The sequence below is a fragment of the Aplidium turbinatum genome, chromosome 3, assembly GCF_918807975.1.
Source record: "Aplidium turbinatum chromosome 3, kaAplTurb1.1, whole genome shotgun sequence".
NCBI lineage: Eukaryota > Metazoa > Chordata > Ascidiacea > Aplousobranchia > Polyclinidae > Aplidium > Aplidium turbinatum.
The window spans coordinates 4470947-4485368 of record NC_137474.1 but is presented as its reverse complement, the minus strand read 5'-3'; the positions used below and the strand labels follow the sequence as shown (position 1 = coordinate 4485368).

At 40.4% G+C, this 14422-nt stretch overlaps 1 protein-coding gene across 1 annotated transcript in view; it reads left to right on the top strand.

Moving 5' to 3' along the window:
• Positions 1-13427, top strand: part of LOC145766411 (uncharacterized) — a 47856-nt gene extending 34429 nt beyond the window's left edge. The window contains exons 21-28 of the mRNA XM_082578118.1: positions 416-1303; positions 1575-1730; positions 2526-2605; positions 3297-3451; positions 4897-5308; positions 7587-8573; positions 8884-9015; positions 10941-13427. Of these exons, the coding sequence (XP_082434244.1) occupies positions 416-1303; positions 1575-1730; positions 2526-2605; positions 3297-3451; positions 4897-5308; positions 7587-8573; positions 8884-9015; positions 10941-11199 (3069 nt within the window). The 3' untranslated portion in view covers positions 11200-13427. The remainder of the gene's footprint in view (positions 1-415; positions 1304-1574; positions 1731-2525; positions 2606-3296; positions 3452-4896; positions 5309-7586; positions 8574-8883; positions 9016-10940) is intronic.
• The last annotated feature ends 995 nt before the right edge of the window (positions 13428-14422 follow it).

Genomic DNA, 14422 nt, shown 5'->3' with positions numbered 1-14422 from the left:
AGTGCACTTGATGGTCGAACCACCACAATTTGCCATTTTTACATAGTTTCAACGTCTAGTAACGTTGGAACGATATAAAAGCTATAACGTTTGGCTGAGATACTTTATTTTCGTTTTTTTTTTCTTTAGCTCGGGATCGTTCATACTTTTATAACTCAACAGCTTTCCTTTTTTACATTGTTTTAATGTCACCAGAAGTTGAAACGATGTAAAAAGGTAATTTTTGGTAGCTGGATTTGCGGTTTCAAAACTATTCTGTCAATTTAATTCATACGTTGTTCCGAAAGGTTTAATGCTGCGACAAATTACCTCCTAAACAGCACGTGAAAAAATTGACAAAAAATAATAAGTATCTCATTATGTCACAAATTAAATCGGCTTTTAAACAAAATTACCATATTATCGTTTATTACAGGTAAGTGATAGTGCTCTGTCAGAGTTGTCTGTCAAAAGCAATCCAATTGTCCTACCTGGCGCACCACATGTCGTCGAAAAAGATGGCGCTCCTTCAGAAAACCTGCCTAAAATATTAGAAAATCCTCCGAAGGACAGCTTGAGAAAGCGCAGTTCAAGTTTCACGGAAACTCCAAGTCGACATATGCCACCTCCGCCCCACAGAAGCGCTTATAAGAGCAAAACCGGTACTTTAAAATCGAGCTACCAGCCACAATACATTCCTTCGCCGCAACTGGACACTTACAATGTCCAGCAAGCGTTTGCAACGAGGGCGCAGCAAGAGAACGAGGCTTCTGGTGGAATTACGAAAAGCAGAAGTTCAAACGAACTCAAGCCGCCAATATTTGACACAAATGTCAACATCAGAATGCAGTATTTGAACAGAAGTAACGGCCATCTGTCTTACGCCGCGCCTATTACTGGCGCGTCGTGGAGTCAAAATGTACCCGGCACCAGGTACTCACAGCCAGGCGTGTTAGAACACGAGATGAAATCGGAGCCAACTTCCGCTCGTGCCGCTTACACCGCATCGAACTCCGGCCAATCGTTGCAATATTTCCCGGGCTCTGTTGCAGGAAGCGGATACTACAGCACGGCTGTACCCCCTCAGGCTTACGGTGACCCGTACGCCAATCAAGCCTACCACCCGCATTATTATCCCCAACATCAAATGTACACTCAGGGATACCAAGATCCATTCGCTCCAGGCCCAATGACCTTAGCACAAAGGGACATGTTGAACAACGAAGTGTACCAGGACATTGGCATGGGATGGGTGCCTTCTATACACGAGTACAGCAGCAGAGCAAGTGTCTGCGAAAGCGCAAGTGCCCAGTCGAAAAAAGAGGTAAGATCAACTTGTGGTGAGATGTAATTGTTAAAAAGAACTGTAACCCTTTCACTCGTATTTTGCTGTTCTCTTTCGCCATAAAGAAGCTGGCCGTAAGTGGTCGAAAGATTTAAGAAAGTATCGTTTTGTGTCTGATTTCTAACCAACATGGTCGCATTGCAGTCAAAATTAATATCTCCATCTTCCAAACGCCTTGAAATCTTGTTTAAAAGCGATCGCTTTGCATGTACATAGGTTATATTTGTAAACTACAACCATCTTGTTGCAGGATATACTACGAGTTCTTGTTGACCATATCGCTGAGAAGAGGACTCCGTCGGTGTCCAGCTCACAGATGAGTGACAAGAACCACTACGCGAAACAGCGGCGCATGCGGGAACAATACCTCGCCTTCCAGCGACTGTATTCCCATCCAAACCAGCCGGTTCGTTGCTGCCCAATACGGATTGAAGTTTTGCTTTGATGTAGAGTTGATTTTTTTGGTTTCGATTTCAAATTCAAGTGATTTCATTTCATCGTTTATTCAATTAATGAAAACGCACTAGAATCTTGAAACACAAATATTTCCGTAACATTGAACGTGTGGATACTTTGTCAGTCGAAATCTTACTGGTTATTTGTTAGGTGTTCGAAACTGTTTTTTTTTTTTCGCTGAGACTTTTCGGTCATTTGTCCGAAATGACTTAAAAAAATTCGGTCATTTTTTATTTATTTCGGTCATTTTTTTTTTCTGAGGAAAATATTTCCTTTCAAGTAGCTGATACAAACCAAAATTTGCAATTCCTGACTAGCTACAACATTAAGTTTCGCTGAGAAACATTGTTTTTTTCGGACATTTTGACCGAATTGACTATATATTTTTCGGACATTTTGCTAAAAAATCAGTCAATGACCGATAAATGACCGAAAAATAACCCAGGACTTCGAAACGCTTTTCGAAACGAGACTCTTGTAGACGTAGAATTTTTAGTTTGAGTTTCGTTTCGAAATAGGTTTCTCAATGATGTTATTGGTTTTACGCAATGAATTGACCTGTGATGGATACGGCGCTATATGAGGACACACATTATTATCAATGAAAGTGGTTTTCTTCAAACACTTCTAGGTTATCCTTGCATTAGCAATTAGCATGCTTTGGCTACATAGTAGTACGTAGCTCGTCAATTAGCAAGATGGTTCTAATTCTGTGACGTGCTTAAACCCATTTGTTTGTTGACAGAACCAGTCACGTGACAAAACATGGGCCGATTACCAGAAGCAACCTGCTTACGCCGTCGGTGACGCGCAAGGTCGCAGCATGTGAGTTTGTTTGGCTGCGACATAATAATAAAGATTGTTGCCGACACAACTGTCTTTGTGAACAGATGACAATAGCTTTTTCATGACGAACTAATGATGCTTTATGGTTTCTTTGTAATTTCTATCAACCATTTGACTGACAGAACCAGAGAAAACGTTTTAGTTCTGGTATCAGTTTTACTTTTTTTATAAGTATCATTAGTTTTGACTTTTGAATGTTTGGTTAAGTGTAACTACGCAGGTGTAACTACGCAGGTGTAACTATTCAACAATTTCGCTCTGAAATTGGTTGGGCTGACCGAAATGTTTTTATAAACTTTTTTTTATTATCTATTGTAAAACTCGTGCGAATCTTCTCCTTTCCAATTTTTACGTAATTTTATCAGATCAATCTTTGAACATGGTCAAGGTGAAATAGATTCTTGATGTTATATTGCCACTGTCACATCCGATTGGTGTTATGCATACCGGTATCAAGACCATCAGTGTATTAATTTGAAGAAAAGCGATCTTGAACTAAACCTCAATCTTGAATGCCACAGCCTTTTGTTTGCTCTTTGAAGAGACTGCTGCATTGGTGCCGCAAGCAACTGAGCAACCAGAATACAAATATTTGTTAATCGATAGTTGTTTCAATGAGCAGAGCATCGATTGCAAACCCTAGAAGTAGTTACGATTTTACTGCAAACAGATCTTCCTCCCAAAACCGATCTAGTTCTGTTCCGAATGAGAACAATCCACCGTCTCGTACCAACCTCTTCCACCATAAACCACCTCCTTCTCCAAAAGAGCCGCCACTTCTGTATAAGACGCAAAGACAACCCAGAGTCCCCCAGCACAAGTCAAGTACGATTTTAAATTTATGTAGTTTGACGTTAAAAAGATGTAAAACATGCAAACGTAGCCCATTGTTTTCAACATAAAGTTTCGTTTGTTTATTTTGCTACGAACCATTTGGCAGAAAGTATCCTGTTTTACATTAATGCAACGTATAACAGATGTTAAATTATTATAACTTTGCTCGCTGAGCAGTTTACCTGCACCGAGTAAATTCGGTCAACATGAGGCTTGCCACATCGCATACGAAATGCGCTGTTCTGCGTTGTTGTAAGCCATGTTTGAACTTCTGCTTGGTGCAACTAACATTGGCAGTGGTAAGATTCACTTCACACGTGGAGCGTTTACTTGTGCAACTTGTTCGGACAACCGTTGTGAAAATAACGTAAAATTGTAGAAAGTAGCACCAACTGAAAGCTTATAAAGAGCGTTTTAGCTTGTTTGCACTTTTTAGATTTTTTAAAATTCTAAAATTTTCTTAAAGAAATGAAGTTCCCTCATTTGAGCAATGCTGCAATGATCAAGCGTCCCTGAATTTTGGATTTTTATAGAACATTTTTTGAATATCATGCAAATTGGTTTTCCTTTGCTTAAACATAAAGTTACATTTTCTTTTGGTTGTATTCAACGTTTGCAGACGTTGAATCAATGTAAAAAACGACTGACTCGCTGTCTGGGATGTTTGCATGTTCTCGACAGGCAACTGCATGTCGTAGAAGTTACAACTGTTCTATGTTTTATTGCGTCAAAGCGACGTCAAACCTTCAAACACCTGGAGCTACTAACGAATCCTTTGAGCTTGATCATTTTTTATTAACATTCTGTTCAACAAAAGAGAATTTTAACTGGAACTCACTATTGAACTGACTTAACCGAGAGCTTACTTAATGCTAGAACATTGGTTCACAACCTGCGATTCATGGACCCCTTACGAATCCGTGAAGAATTTTAAGGGAGTCTGTGAATGCATTGATTTTAAGAAAATTCACTACGATTCATGAGCAGTGTTGCAAAATGTATACTTATCTTCGCTTCAGAAGTTTTCGGGTCCGCAAACTTATAATTTTAGAAGAGGTCTGCATCTTTGCAAGGCTGGGGACCACAGTACCGAAAAGAATGAAGTTAAATGGTTGATCTTTTCAACCAAAGAATAACTCCTTAACGTATTCTAATGTTGTTTGCTGCTTATGGTGAAACCACTAACAGAGTATGGCGTTGTCGCACCTGGTTGAACACGCACTTGTCTTCTTCGTGTTTTTCTTGTGCCAATTATCGAGACAGCAAAGCAGTCCGTTTTTGCATTGATTTAACTTCTGCAGACGGGTTGCTCATTTAACGTTTGCAGACGTTGAATCAATGTAAAAACGGATTGATTGGCTGTCTGGGGAAGGTAACATAACTTCAAGGAACCTTCTTGCTTGTCAACTAACCACTAGTATCCTTTAATCGTTCAGCTGTCTCTTCGTCGACGCAACAACAGCAGCAGCAGCAACATATTTATAACACTGTTCATCACTCTGGAACAACTAACCCGACTAACCAGATGCACGGTTGGCATGGCAACCATGAACTGAAACAGCGCCTCTTGCTGGAACACTACCGGCATCACGATCATATGAGCGATCCGCTTGATCACGTGCATGCCGTGAAAAGCCGTCACGAGCAGAAACAGCATCCCGAGCTCCAGCGGCAAGATCATGTTGATCACGGACTTCAGAATGATCAACGGTTTTATCCTGTCTCAATAGCGCCATCAGACGGACAACAGTATCGCCAAACGTCGCCGCACTGGGTGTCGCAATCGAGCGGATCAAAGCAAGATGAACGATATTTAACGAACCCGACCGCCCACAGTCCAAAGCACGGGTGAGTCTACTGTACTTTGTGTACAACCATGATTGACTAAGCTCAGTGGCTCTCAACTGTCATAGAATCGTATTTTATGACCCATGCGACCGTCATGGTTAAAAAACCGAAACCGCAGACTGCATTGAAACCGAAACTGCATTTCTGCAACATCTGCTTAGCTAATTAGGCCACCTTCTTGGTAAATTAACGAGTCTTCTGTTCAAGTGTGATGAACATATCATCTACGTATTTCTTTTTACCCTGATATAATAAAGCATCAGAGAAGAAAACTGACCTTTCGAGAAAAACGACACACCCCACATATGAAATGGCCGTTAGGCTACATAGTGACTAGGCTGTTTGCCGCCTTAATAATAAGGAAACACGGACACTTGTTTTATTTCTTATTCTTACTCAAAATTTATTTTCATTTCTCCCCGCCCCCACATGCATTCCACACAGGTTGAGAGCCACTAGTGTTCCTTGTGCCTAGCCTATGAGTTTTATTGTTGCAAGGCATAACTTATGGAATTAACACAATATTTGGTCGTAGCTACTTTCTCAGCTTCTATGGCAACGCTAAACCGTCCCATACGTTGAACAAACGTCGCGAGAAAACTATCCAGCCAACAGATCATGCCTTTTTCTCATTGATTCAACGTCTACAGACGTTAACTCAGTGTTAAAAGGTGCTGATTTGTTGTCGGGTTATCTTGGCAAACTTTTCTGTTTTCCAAACTAATTTTCTCAGCCGCTGGTACTTGTCCTGTGCAAGCCAGTTTAACCCGTTTTTACCTAACAGCATTCGGACCTCACAATTAACACAAGGGGTTATGAAGCTTAGCCCAGACAACAAATCAACCGTTTTTTACATTGATTTAACGTTAAATCAATGTAAAAAGCTGTTGATTTGCTGTCTGGGAGCTCGCATATTTAGTGGCAAAATTAATAAGCGGTGGCATCGGCCACCCCCACTAGTGGGGAACAAACCGACAATGGATTATGATGATGATGGCATTACCTTCTATTTCTGAACTTCATATGCATGCTAATGGTAATTTAAACACCTCCAGTATTCAAATATTACTAAATCCCAACGGTTCAAACTGCTTGTGTAAATACTATCTCTTCTGCTTGAAATGTGTGGTTAGTGTATTGTCGTATGGCAAATTAGCTCGCAGAATGTATGACGTTGTTTTGCAAATTGTTTCTTGCTACATAAATGGAAGCTATATGCATGGTAATGCCAAGTTGATCAATCCCTCATTCTAAAGGCCTACGAACGATTACTTTCGGTCTCTTCCCAACCAGCTGGAGTTGCTTATCCCAACCAGCTGGAGTCGTTTGTGAAAAGACAACTTATTGGCTAGGACTAGACACACAAGGTCGCACAGTTAACATCAGTAAGGAGACCATCATCCTCAAATACGAAGAATAGCCATGTTGAATGAGTTGGGCTTGCTTTTGGTTGATGTTGGAGTTTGTGCTGTCATTTTAATCCATTGACGGTGTGGTTTGAATCGATGTGAAAAAACACAACTTCTGCTGGCTAGGTTCTTCGTAGCATGAGTGGTGGCGTTAGTTGATCTATTTTCATTGTGTTATAAGTTATATTCTATTGACGTCAAAGTACGTTAAATTGATAGAATTGGTGATAACTTGACCGACCGGTCTTTTTTGCGAGCTTTCTACCAGCTTGCTTTGTGCAAATGACAGGGCTGTATCTGAAGTAAGAAGCATACAGGATAGGGGTAGAGCTGATGGGCCCCCATAACCCCGGTTAACCAAGTTTACAAACCTGCACTTCCTATTCTTTGTTTTTTCAAAACTGCAGCATTTGTGTCAGAATATGACCAGCGCGTTTCTTATGGCTGGCAAAAACTTAAGCGACGCTAGGGCTACGTGTGCCGATATTGGCTAACTTCAGTACTTGGCCTGTTTTTCTTGCATCTGTATTCTATCAGTAATGTATACTTACTATTATTGTAACGTCTAACGACGATAGAATAATGTTGGTATCCGGCATGAAATTCTTACGTTTTTGCATTTGCTGTCTTCGATTTCTTCATGCTCGATGTTTTCCATGCAGTTTGGTCTTGTCAGGCAAGCTGCAGTTGAACTTTAATTATTGTCGTTTACTTTCTCGTAAAGCTATTCGGTGACCCTGCTTACCTTCTGCTATACTAATAACTGGTGACTTCCTTATTTGCACGTTCTGCATGGTCTTTGAATGCGAGCATGGATTAAAAGAATATCGGATGGGTATTTGCCACTGAAGCCACCACCTTTTCTTTAGTTCTGGAGCTCACCAAAATCCACAACCGGCACAAAGTGAGAAGAAGAACAGGATGAAGGATCCTCCTGGTCCTGTAGTAATCCAGGCTCTCACCAAGAGTCCGGAAGGTCATGACGTCAGTATGTTCACCGTGACGAAAAGTGCCCCAAACACTCCCTTACCCAAACGAGGTTGTGGCCCATCGTTCTTTCCTCTTTCGTCGTCGTCTTCTGATGATGAGGATTACTACGAAGATGCATCCAAAGGAACCATTAAAAGGCAACCAGAAATCGGATACAGACGACCAAGCGCAGATGATTTGCTCCATTCTCCTCGGGAGGATCAGGAGAAGATTCAATCTCCTCACAAACCACCTGGCATCATTGTTCACACACCAAGTTTTAAAACAAGATTCCAACCAGTGGAAAAACCTGGAAACAGTGATTTCAACCAGGAGAGGAGAAACCAGAATATGACACATCGACAGTTTTCCGACCCCCCTCTACCACGTAACTTCCAACCCCCCGCCTCTTCAGTTAAGCATCAAAGTGAAGGCTTGAAGACAAACATGACCGCACTTGATCATCTACCACCACCACCTCCTCCAAGAACAAAACAAACTCCGATCCGATCCAAGTCGAATGACGCTGAAATAAAAAATCGCTCCAACCCAGGACTATCTGTAAGAGCAGCCAAGGCCATGTTCGAACAGGGCAGTAGTAAGGGGACGCCAGCCCCCAACGAGGGCGATAAATTGAAGCCACCACCCCCTGCGTACTCCCCCAATCGTTCCACCCCAATTCCTTCCCGCAAAACGTTCGATCTTGAATCCAAGCTCCGCAAGTCCACCAGCTCGCCAACAGTGTCCCAGATGCATTCTGGGACTTTGCCGAGGGTCTCCAAGTCTCGGCGCAGGCTCGACCGAGTCGACAACTCCCCTCCCCCTCTACCTGCCACACCACCGAGCGCTCACCCCGAAGGACAGAAACGCGATCGTGACTACAGAAGGTAGGTTTGTAGAGGAAAATTTACAGTTTATGTACTCATGATTTCTGACGTCATAAAGTCAGTTGATAAAAAGTGAGAAGATTTTTGTTGCAAGACAATAGTGATTCTTCAAGATCGTCTTCGCTATTTCAACGTGCGAGCAGCGTTTTTCTTGGTGAAATTTGGTGCCAAGAGTTGGTGTCATACCTAGTGAGGTTATTACGTTTGTCCGCTTAAATATTTGTTGGTTGTGGAGGTTTGTTATTTATACAACAATTTTGTTTCTTTTGACAATCATGAAATTTGTTTGTTTTTTTTCGATTGTGAATAGGAATTCCGTTGTCGGGTATCAGGCCCATAGTAACTCAACTGTGGGCTTTCCTGCCCCAAAAATGGCCCCTAGAAACCTGCCTCCAACGTATAATAGTGGAACTCCTGTCCTAAGGTCCCAAGCTCAACTCAGGTATTAGTAACATCGCTTGGTGGCGCTTTTGACCTTCCAGCCGCTGATTTTATGATGTAGCTTCGGCTTGTACATTTAGCTCCGTTGCATGTGTTCAGAGTTTTTCTTGAAATTTGAACTACAGAGAGAAATGCAGTTTAGTGGTTTTTGTGACGTTAACGTTAATTTTTTTACTTGCATATAATCACTGCCCTCACAAGATGCTTTGGCTGTTCAATTTGCATTGGCAAACAATCGAATATTGGCAGGAAAGTCTATAGAATGATCGCTCATAATTTGATTAAACTAACAACTTTTCTTTAATTTTACATGAATTCTCCCACTGTTTTCAGCTATCCTGTTGTCCACTGCACTGTATTCAGTATATAATTCAAAGATAGATACTAGCCATCTAACATATGAACTGAAATTTCTTTGAAAACAATCTCCGCATTTGAGGATTCTCACGTTTACGACCCTTGAGGAAACGTACACGTCTCTACGTCCCAGACTGATTTGCTGTCGGGCGTTTGCTTCAGATTAGGAGCGCCAGGGCAAATCAGTCCTGTTTCAACACCTGTCGATGTTAAATCAATGCAACAAGGACTGACTTGGTTGCTGGGCGAGCTACAGTTTTAAAAGCACTTTTTGTTGCTAATCGCTTTCTTAGATCTTTTGTTTTTGTGTTGCATCTACGTAATTTAACTGTCGCCTTCCTTTCACATAATTTCGCTAAAGACCGGACGTGTTCTACGTAGTAGCAGACCTGGTGATGTCACAGTCACGCTTTCCCATAAACAATAAACACAGTTGTCATTTCTACACGTCAGTGCACGTCATCATAAGCACAGTCACTGTTATCGCTTAATAACAGATGTGCAAAATTGTTGGCTGGCTTAGTATAAGCTGCACATTTACTTGTATGTTCTATGTTGGAACAAAACGAATTAATGAAGACACTGCACACAAGAAGTATATTTTGCATGTTGTGTGCGTAATTTACATCCGGTAACGTTCAATAGATGCAAAGGAAGCAACTTTTGTGATCAGGTTTGACATTGTCAGCAAGCAGTTTAGAAGTCTTCCTCTCACGATACTTTCTATGAGAACTTATTAAAAACCACACCCCCTTACTGCTAAATTAGAACATTCTGACTTGTAGCTATTGTGATGTTTGGAAACGTATATACTTGTATAGGCCAAGTTCAAATATATTTAGCATTTTACGCTTTGTCATATCAAAGCATATACCAGACAGCAAAATCCGTCATTTTTACATCGATTCAACGTCTGTTGCATACGTTGAAACAATGTGAAAATGACGGATTTTGCTGTCTAAGATACGTCAAGTTGAATCAAGTGGATTGGAAGGCAAAAAAGCCAATCCTTGTCCACCTTCAGGCAGATCTTTAGGTGTCCTGTCACAGGCAGCCGAGTGCTCTCGGTGGGCGTCGAACCGACCACCCTTAGAGTATCATGCAGGAGTTCTCTTTATTTGGCCACTCAGTCGACGTGCACATTGATCAAGAAGTATTGTTAGTTACCGCATATCAGTAGGTGATGTCCCTTAGGCGGATGTCGCCCTTCACCCTTTTGTCTGCCGGAGAGGTCGATGTGTAGTCTTCACTGATTAGTCTCTTGGTGCTGTTTTCCTTAAAATAAAATTCTGCCTTTGTTTATTTCCCAGCTACTAACAGCTTTTTCAATTATCTTCATATTCCTCAATCATTGCTTGTTTTGAACTTTAACAACATTTGTCATTCATTAAACTTATACTTTAAATGGTTAGTGCATTTTATGATCAGTTATGGCAGTTGCTTCCGTCTGGACTTATCTAACACCTTGGGCAATTACTTGAGTCACGCTTGATGCCAAGACGCTTAGGCCGAAGAAAAAAATGTTCCACCTCGGCTGAAATTTCACTCATTTTTTGTTGTTTCTGTTAGGTCAAAATCTGAAGCCTGGAAAGGGCAGGAAATTCAATCATCACGTGCCACTCCTCAACCAATCAGCTTCGACGGTTCAGGGAGGTTTCAAGCTATTTCCGACCGAGAGTCCAATCCTCATCCCTCGCGGTACAGCAGCGAACAAAAGAGAACTTATTACAACCGAACTCCGACGGTGGGCCGTGAAAAGTTATCCGCGTCGGCGGAAGATCTTTTGTGGACGGAAAATAGCGACAATCAAGCGGGAACGCTTGTATGAAAGTCGTCTTTTTAATTAATTAACCGCTTTAAATGTGTTATGCCAACGACAGGCCTAAAAGTAGGCAAATAGAGCGACTGTATCTCGTTCTTCATAACGCACAATGCAATGCTAGATCAATTAGAGAAAGAAAATAGAATCATTTACTTAAGATATCAAATTTTTTTCTCCGCACATATCTTATTCCCTAAATCAAGTATTGTATTTACTCTGCTTTTCAATGTCTTCTGGTATCCAAACTGTGGAGTTGGTTGACTTGTGACCACGATCATGGAAATAGTCAAGTTTTGTGAAATCCTAAAAGCGATCGAGAATGAACGCCGCATCAGATTTAGCAAATTATAATTTTTTATTAAAAAGAATCGTGAATTTTTGATTTTGTTTCCGTCATGGACAAGTTGATTGTGTGTTATGATGCACTTTAGTAATATTTTCATTAATTTTTATTTTCTTTGTTGTTTTGATGATTTCTCGTTGCGGATCGATTACTTCTCACTTTTTATTGATTCAACGTTGCATGGCATAGAACTTGTGTCAAATATCGGAAATTCTACACTGACTGCCATAAATATTTGCTGAAATCAATAAGTGCTTGCTCATCAGTCAAAAGTTGCCCTCTTCAAAATAAGGCAATTTTTGTCATTCTGGGAAGCTGTGCAATAAAGTCCACCTCTTTCAGTTCTGGAGGAGCTTTTTGCCTCTCCTTCTATCTCGGACTGTGGAGAAGCTCCCATTGTGCCTCCAAGAAGTGCTATCGGGTTAAGTTTTTTAACAGCACGAAAGTTAAAATAGTACAAATTCTTAAAGTTTCTTACAATTTTGGATTAATTAAAGACCTTTGACCATTGATTTGTGCTTTTTGGACCACCGTTTTCCGGAAACAGGTTGTTTAGCAATGAACGCGACTCGGAAAGACAAATCTCATTTTTTCATTGACTTATACACTCAAACGGTATAAAAATCCCCTAATTCATGGCTTTGAAAGCACCACGCTGTTACCAGGGAATGCTGGCTAATCCGCTTAGTTTTGTTCTACTACGAATCAACTTTGCTGCGGATTACCATTCATCCAAGCTAGCAAACCATTTTTTTGCATTGATTTAACGTTTTGAGACGTTGACTCAATGCAAAAAAGAATAGTTGAGATAGTGATTGTTTCTTGGCCGGCCAATAAATTAATTCAAAATATTAGCTTATGATTCAAACTTCCACTGTAGACCACAAATCTAGTGAAATTAGTTTTTGTATCAAATCGTTGAATCGTTTTGTTATTTCATTAAACTTCTCTATTTTTTAATTAAACTGCTTCGAAAGTGTTTGTTCAGTTCAAACCTCATTACAAGGCCAGCGTGGTAAAAACTTGAAACGTCCTTTTACCTCCTTTAAACTAAATTTATTGACAGAATAAATTCATCAAAACGACCCAAAGTTTGTTCAATTGGTGCTTAAATTGCGCACACATGTTATTTCCTCACCATCTTTTGCAGGAAATCGTAGTTTTTACACAGCTTTGAAACTCCATTCTCTACCGAAGCTGCTGTTAGTTGGCAATGTGGAAGCCTGTCATGCAACAAGATCAGTATTTGATAAAGTCAAAAGAAATGCCGCAAATAGGAAACTACACTTACTGACATGCAGAAATATATGTTTTAACAAATACAAGTTAATCGTTAAGCACAAGAGGTTGCCTTGTAACTTCGTTAGTATTAGTCGCAGTGTCACAGCATTTGTTTTGATTTGCTACAACAACAAAAAGTAAATTTATTGACCTTAAAGCGCTCAACTCGTAACTTCAACAACCGATATTTCTATCATGGATGAATTGTCTTTGTGTGTCACCTTTGGAACCTTTACAAGCGTAAGAACAGGATACGACTAAGCCTGTGGTAACTTGGAACTTTGCCGAGTGCAGTTTTCTCTGCTATACTTTGTTGGTTTGTTAGGTTCTCGACTGTCTTTTACTGATTCTTTTGCTGATTAAACGCAAAAAAAAACTTAGCAAGTAAGTTATGGCTACCGTACGTTTAGCCCCAAAGCGTCAGCTATTTTCCTGCATAAGTGTTTCAGTCTATTGGAGAAGGATTCCACATTTAATGATATTTTTTCGACGTTAATTCACCACGATTTAACATTTTCTATATGACCTGTTTGTGTTATCGAAGGACGTGGGTCGTTTATCATATCGTTAAACTTTTTTCTTTTTTTACATTAAATTTTTTAATCAAGCATTGTGATTTTTGTGTCACTGAAAAACATCTCGTCATGAAGACATTGATCTTAGGTTTCTATCCTGCAAATGTTATTTTTTTTAATTAATGTGTCGTGTCTTCTGGTTGGGCTATTATCTTCCACTGTTTGCAAGAAACTTTGGAAACCTAGCACTCAACCAGTGGCAACCTAGTACTCAGGAGAAGCGATTACCCCCCTCCTCCCAACAACACTGAAAACTAACTGTGTTTTTGCAATGTCGGATTAATGTAGACCTTTACATTATTGTGTTTGTTGAACCCTCCTCCACAGCTTGTCGCTGGGCCTATCCATACGCTTAACGGACCTAAGTCCACTTACAATATTTGACCAAATACAAAGTTAAACGGCGGCTGCGATTTGACCATTAGGCTACATAGAGCAGATAGGAATCTTCGGTGTGGTATGACATTGTCGTCGTTTATATTCCTATCACATTACTTCAACTGAAACAAAGCTTAAGAAAGACTCAAATATTTTTGTTGAGGTTTCTTGCCACATAAGGTCGATCATCTTCTCCAATTTCTTCCTGCATTTGCCTTGGGGGTAAGTTTGTGACGCTATTTGTAACGTTAATCTTTTGAAATCGCTTCTTCCACGATGAGCATGAAGAACAATTGCATCCCAGCAAGCATATTATACATCGCTTTTTACATCGTTCGTTATAAAATGGAAAACCTCTGTTGGTTCGGTTTTGACCTTGAGTTCGTCTGTGCTTGAGTTTCGTCAGGAATATTTATTTGCGTGGTTACCAATAATTAGCTTAGTCGATAACCTTCCCACTTGCGAACAATGAAACGAAAAGATAAAGTACCGTACCGTAGGCTAACGCTGGTTCGAATGTAGTTATCTATTTAGCAGAACCGAGTGGATGGATTAATTTACACCCATCAGCAAGCGTAAACTACACCTTTTCAATTTCGATGACTGGACCAGTCCGCTTGCATAATCGAGTGAAGAACTTTGAAGCGACATT